The sequence below is a fragment of the Pteropus medius genome, unplaced genomic scaffold (assembly GCF_902729225.1).
Source record: "Pteropus medius unplaced genomic scaffold, Ma_sr-lr_union100, whole genome shotgun sequence".
NCBI classification, from domain to species: Eukaryota; Metazoa; Chordata; class Mammalia; order Chiroptera; family Pteropodidae; genus Pteropus; species Pteropus medius.
In genome coordinates, this window is record NW_024349798.1 from 10,615,585 (window position 1) to 10,622,639 (window position 7,055).

The 7,055-nt window shown below is 37.9% G+C and overlaps 1 protein-coding gene across 1 annotated transcript in view; it reads left to right on the top strand.

Moving 5' to 3' along the window:
• Positions 1 to 5,980, top strand: part of ATF7IP2 (activating transcription factor 7 interacting protein 2) — a 52,823-nt gene extending 46,843 nt beyond the window's left edge. The window contains exons 9-12 of the mRNA XM_039885318.1: positions 531 to 586; positions 1,037 to 1,106; positions 3,806 to 3,891; positions 4,475 to 5,980. Coding sequence (XP_039741252.1) covers positions 531 to 586; positions 1,037 to 1,106; positions 3,806 to 3,891; positions 4,475 to 4,888 — 626 coding nt within the window. The 3' untranslated portion in view covers positions 4,889 to 5,980. The remainder of the gene's footprint in view (positions 1 to 530; positions 587 to 1,036; positions 1,107 to 3,805; positions 3,892 to 4,474) is intronic.
• The last annotated feature ends 1,075 nt before the right edge of the window (positions 5,981 to 7,055 follow it).

The following is a 7,055-nucleotide window of genomic DNA, read 5'->3' on the forward strand; positions in this document are numbered from 1 at the left end:
AATTCTACATTTCTTTTTTATTTTTTACTCTGTATTAGAGTATTTGCATCTTAATCTCATAAAATTTTGCCTCCACGTGTACAACTACTTAATTGTTCATCTGGTTTAGGCGGTTAAGACTATGGATCAAAGAGTTTAAGGGATATTAAGCATCTGCCTGAGGCTTTCTACTGGTTCTAGGAAGAATGCCCCTCAGCTCTCTGAGGCAGTCTAAAGATATTGTGACTAAAAAATGTGGTACCTCTCCAAGTTTATTTCCTATTAATTTACATATAGGTTTTCAAAAAAGAGTTACTAATACAGTTGTAAAGTTACAGGATAAAATCTTTTGAACCAAAATTACATTTTTTTAACTTGCTCATCAGTCTTTGGAATAGGTGGTCAGTTGAGTTACTTTTTATGATTGTATAATAAACCGTTAATTATCATTCCCATTATTGTGTTTCAGCATTTATGTATTACAAAGTCCATAAATATTTAATAATTTAATAAACATGTCAAATGTTCATATTTTAAAAATTTTCTTTTAGATACTGGAAAAATTACATCAGGAAATTCTCACAATTCACCTGATGCTAAAACTGAAGTTACGGTAGGTAATAAATATTGTCTGCGAATGTTGTTTATTTAAATACATTAGTTTTAGGAACTTTACTGTTGCTACATGTTGGATGACTCAGCTTTGTTATTCATTCTTTGGGAAATTCGTTCTCTGAGAAATTAATCTCTGACTAGTTAGTATAACCAGGTTCCAGTCTAGCTTAAACATTAACAGGCAAACAGGTAATGATAAACATATTTTACAACCATACTTCCTTACCAAATTAACTTATATAGATTCTGTTTAGTCATATTTTCAGAAACTATATAGTATTTCATGACTTTCTCTTTCATAGTAGAGTTAAATTAAACCATGAAGACTTAGAGAATGTTCAATCTCTAGCTTCTATATGATAATGTTAAATGATGTGTGTTTTATTTTTAAAAAACATTTTCTGCTATTGAGGCAAAACATTTTTTTAACATAACTTTTCAGGCTGTAGAAACAAAGAAACTTGATTCTGTGATTGACCTGACGGAAGAAGACCTGTCAAACTGCAACACAGGTAAAGGATTTGTCTTTCTTTTTTTAAAAAAGAAGGAAGGGTAACAATTCAAAATGCGTTTGACCTGTTTACGAGGTTTGTTTTAGGATGTTAGTGTGTGTGTGTACAGTTCTGTGCAATTTTATCACATGTAGATTTGTATAATTGCTGCCACAATCAAATTACACAAATTACACTCCAGGGTTCCCTCATGTTTACCCCTTCATAGCTACATCTACCTCCTGTCCCCAGTCCCTAAACTCTGGTGACTACTAATCTGTTTCTACCTCTGTAATTGTTATTCCATGGATTTGAGACAAATATGATGACACGGTGTGTGTCGTTCTGAGATTAGCTTCTTTCACTTAGCATAATTCCCTTCGAGGGCTATCCAAGTTGTCACGTGTTATCAGTAGTATTCCTTTTTATTGCTGAGTAGTATTCCGTGGTAGGGATATATAATAGTTTATGTATAATAGGTTATCCAGTCACTCACTGAAAGACATCTGGGTTGTTTGGGGCTATTCTGAATCTCTTTTCTCCCTGTGGCACGCACATTTTCTTCCTTAACCTTAACAATAGAGGTTGTGAGAGGATAGGATGCTAGAGCGTGTAAACAAATCCAACAAAAGGCACTGGAAAAAAAGAGATACTGTATTTAATTAATAGTTTGCAAACCGTGAATACAGAGCCTGACAGTGTTCTGCCAAGATGAAGGAAAGGCCATTTTTTATGGAAAATCTCCCACCGATAGTTTTAGTTCGTTTCATGTAAATGGGGTTTCCAAATTGTAGTTTGGATTGCTTGGCATAAATGCAAATGTAAGAGTACATTTTGTACAGTTATAATTGGTTGGAGCAGGTCATAGTCTATTGGTTGAGTGATAACATGGTGATGAGAGAATAAAGAACTTCTCTGTAGTGCTTGACGCAGGTAGGGTAAGCGTGCAGGGCATAGTGTGGGAAACAGCTCAGCTCTGGTCCTTCCCAGCATACAGAGTGCATAAGAGGCCCCCGTCAGTACGTGGCCACTAGACCCTCGTTTTGACTTTAGGCCTGGTTAACCATAATGAGTCCAAGTCCATCTCAATAGATGAATTCCTTCTCGGGGTTCAAAGGCATAACATGAAAATGTAGACGGAGAATGACAAGTTGGCCTCTTTCTCAGATTGAAACAAAAAGAAGTAAAATACAGTCCTCTGGGGCCGGTAACCAGTTGTAAGGTTTCATCTCTTAATAACTGTACGTGAATGTTTATGGTACTTTTTTGATGACATGTTTGAATTCTACTTATTAGCATAACTAAATTATGTAATATTTTTAAAATGGAGATTATATAGGAAGTATGTAATCCAGTTCCTTCCCCCCTTTCAACTATGGATCCAAAAAAGGTTGGAGCCATTGGAATCTCCAGGTACCTCATGATAAGATTTAAAAACCCTTCAATTTCCAGTTTCAACATGAAGATTAAAAATATAAATTTGAAAAATAAAGTCCATAATGAAGTAATCAGTTACTTTTTTTAATGATTAAGATTACTGAATTGTTTCTAAACTGCATGATACAGGATTTGAGATACAGTGAAATACAAAGTAAGAACACAGATTAATTCAGTGCTTAACAAAATAAGTCATACCTTTAACTTGGTGGCTTCAGTTTGAAATCTAGCAAATGGAAGGATAGTTATGCTCATTCATGATGCTAACTCGTGGTGATGTGAGTCTGTCCTGTGGAATGTACAGTTCTGAGTACCAGTCAGGTCAGATTTGGGTTGTTTCCCATATTCCCAGACTCGGTAAACGGTATCAATAGCTCACTCAGTTTCCCAAGCCAGAAGTGGAAGAGTCGCTTGACTCCTAGATCTGCCTCATTCCAACATCTAGTCGGTTTTCAAGCCCATCATTTCTGTCTCCTGAGAAGCTAACAGATCTGATTCATACTTTCTTATTTTAGAATTTCATCACCTTTGGCCTGGTCTGTTGCCATAACTTTTTAACTAATATTTCTGCCCTGACTTAACTGCTTTTAATGAATCCCCCAAGTTGCCACTAAAATATTATTTCTTACATACAAATCTGGTTATGTTTTTGTCTTTAGGGTAAAATCTAAACTCCTTAACATATGCAAAGATATGCAAATTCTTAGTGACTTAGACTCAAAACTTTTCTAGCTTTACCTTCTACAAACTATTGAAAGAAGGAATGTTAGTTATGGAAAGTTGTATTTGTTAGAATCTTTTTTGTATGAAACTGTTCGCTTGAAAAATTAAAAGTCATTTATGTCAGCTTTTGTGTGATGATTAACCTACAGATTATGCTTTTACAGATCTAGTCCTAATTATTAAAACCAGTTAAAAAAGGCTGTACAGACTCTGAGAATTAAAATCATAAAGTCATTACCTCTTCTAAAAAAAATTTTTAACACCAGTAAATAAAGTGACTAATAAATTAACTTTGAAACACAGTGCACTCTTAATTATCCTTGTCAGTTAAAAGAAACTTACAAGTTTAACAAATTTGATTTGGAGAGGTTCATAAAGTGTATGAAACCATTATATGACTGCATACACAAGGGATCTAAAATGGTTTTTACTGCTTAATAGATGTGTTTAAGTTTCTAAAAAGCATCCACCCAGGGTGCAGACTACTATTCTTTGCTTGAAGGCTAAGGGATTGATTATTGCAGATCAGTTTAACTTCTTAAACCTTGTGTTGTCCACAGAAAATCCCGTATCCACCCTGGAGTCACCTATGAAAGCTGTTTCTATCTCAAAAGAGACAACTCAAGTGGCACAAAGTGCAACCCAGGTACTGACATGAAACGCTGTGTGGGGACAGTCGTCCAAACTGAGTGGAAATGGAAGTGCACGTTTTACTCATCAAAAAGTAATTTGGGTCATATTTCAGCTTGGAAAGTGCTTTAATGTGCTTTTCAAACTGTGCTATTCTGAGTCTATTTACACAATTAAAATACTGTTATTGAATTTTCTAGAAGCTAGAAATTAAAATAAATAGAATTTTTTACTCCACAAATTGGAAAAGATTTTTGTTTTAAGAATAATAACCATCGTTGATGAGGATAGGGGGAAATGGATGTTCTCGTCCACACACACTTTTTATGTAAATGAGCACAGTGTTGGGGAACACAATTTGGAAATGAGATGGAATGTTATCCAGAATATGTGTCACCCAACCCAGTGCGGGGTTAGTGATATTCCAGTGTAGAATCTTAACTCCGAAAGAAGCTTAAGCTCGAAAAGACTAGATCCAGCCTCACATATTCTTGAAGCATCTTTTTGTTCTTAGGATTTGGTAGAACTGCAGCTGACCACTTTAAAAGAATTAGAACCCACCAATTCATCTCACTAAAGTTTTTACAAATGTGTTTTAGGTTCCTGAGTCCTTTGAGCATCTGCCACCTCTCCCAGAACCACCACCACTGCTACCTGAACTGGTAGACAAAATCCGGGACACACTTCCTCCCCAGAAGCCTGAGCTTAAAGTGAAACGGGTGCTGAGACCCAAGGGCATCGCCCTGACTTGGAACATCACCAAAATCAATCCCAAGTGTGCGCCCGTGGAAAGCTACCACCTCTTCCTGTGCCATGAGAACCCCAATAATAAGTTGGTTTGGAAGAAAATTGGAGAAATTAAAGCTTTACCACTCCCAATGGCCTGTACTTTATCTCAGTTTTTAGCTTCCAACAAATATTATTTCACTGTCCAATCTAAAGATATTTTTGGGCGATATGGACCATTTTGTGATATAAAATCTATCCCTGGGTTTTCCGAAGCTCTCAGTTAAAAGAAAAATCTTCATTAATTATATACTGTACTACATTGTTTTTTTTTTTTCATATTTAAGTTGTTTATTTACAATATGCCATCTTGAAGGGCCAGTAAGATTGTGAGCCCTTTGTAGAGGGACAGTCCTCTTCCCTATGTTGTAGTGGCCTCCAGTTTTATGAATTTCTGATTTGCATTCAGTAAGTACTTCCAATGGATATGTTCTAGAACATCCACTATCGTCAATCCATGTCTCTAAGCTGTGCTGTGTATGATACCTTTGGTGACTAAGGAACTGCTGCTATCAGAAGCCCGAAGATACGAGCAGCCACCATTTACTCTGTAGACAATCAGCTTTAGGTCGCCTTCCTGTGGTCAGTATAGGTACAAGAAAAATCAGTTCTTTACTGAGGCCAGGTAATCCCTGGGGTGCATCTCCAACAAGATTTTATGAAAATGAAAATAAATGTCTTCCCATTCTGTTCAAATTCTAAGGGCTATTAATTTGTGCCCTCACCACCACCTCCTTTTTTTTTTTTTAACGTCTATTTAGGGAAATAGTCTGGAGGTATTCCCTAAATCTGTATACATATGTATAATAAAATTAGTTACTCATTGTGTGCTGTGTACACAAAATATACAATATCTTTTATAAAAGCATCCAACCCACTATTTCAGTTGAAGAAAATGGAATTGTCTGCCTTAGATTTAAGGCTTTAATTGGCTGATTCCCTAATGCTACACTTTGCTCATTTCCTGGCTGCCATCATTACACTAGGGGTCTCCGATAGACATGTCCTGTGCACTTCTCTATCTGAGGGGCCGCTTCGCTGAAGCTGTGGCTGGCACAGGAAACCCAAGAAACTTGATGAGTGAACAGACTTGGTAAGTCAGGATCCAGTGGGACAAACTCTATGGGATGTTGAGAAAACGGGAAGATAACCATTAGTGTGAAAGAGTCTGTTAAAAAGAGGCATTCTTTTCTGTTACATAGTGAAAGTTCAAGCCTCCAAGGCACTGAGATTTTTTAAATGAACAGAGAATGGTTTTCTTTGGCATTTGTGGATGCCTTCACCTCTTCAGCCATGAATAAAGCTGTTATTTTTCAGTCTCCTGTGTCTTTCCCTTCCAAAACATTACGACCGAAAGAGCCAGCCAGATTCTGGGCTGAAATGAATGGGATGAGCTGCCCTCTGCAGCCCCATTTCGGGCTCACCAATGGAGTGCATCCTGCGGCCTGGGACGTGGGCTCCCTTTCAGGGAGGATTGTACCTCAGGTTGATGTAAGCTAGACAGTCACTCACTAAGGGAAGCCCACAGACCATAAACAAGATTTTGGTGTGTGTCTCCAAAGTGAAACCGCATCCCCAACCGGTGAATCGGCAATGTCGATCAGCACGCAAGTCTTAAAAGTTTTCACAGTAATAGGAAAAGGGAGGAAGGCGTGACAGCAGGCATCTTAGAAGTATTAATGTTTCTCCCCTTTTGGAGGGCAGGAGCAAGATTCTCCACTGTTATCAGTGACACCAAAGAGATCCAGTACATAGTTCAAAGAGCAGACCCCACCGGTGCCATGAAACACTTCACATACTTTTGTTGGGAAACTTTTATGCCTCTTTTAAGAGACAGGACCAAAGTCTGATAAGCTAAAATTGAATATATTGACAAAAGGCTATTAGGTAGCTCTTGGAATCGCCATGGAGCTGAGAGACTCAGGCTTGGGGAAAAGGGGAAAAAAAGGTGGTGACAAATTAAGTTTCAAACCTGAGTTTATGCAATTCACATTCTACAACGTAATGATATGTTAAGTTTACCCATTTTAAAGATGGGAAAACTGGTCAGAGTTTAGACAGCTTGCCCAAGGCACAGAGACCCAGCCCATTCAAACCCAGTGCTCTGGTCCTAGGTTCCTGTTGCATACACCACACTGTGCTGCCTCGTGGGGACCAGATGGGTGGAACAGGAAGAATTCACCACTGTTCCTGCCGCCATGTGGCTCCAGAATCAAAACCTCAGACACACATCTGATTGGCTTATCTTAGGGCAGGTGTCGAAGCTGCAGGTGAACAGGAAAGCAAACCTCTGCCATTTTTGGGCAATGAGCATTACACTATATCGCCCTTGACACTCATAAGGCAGGCGTGATGGTTTTGTATTGTGTCCGTGTCACTAACCTGGAACTACCT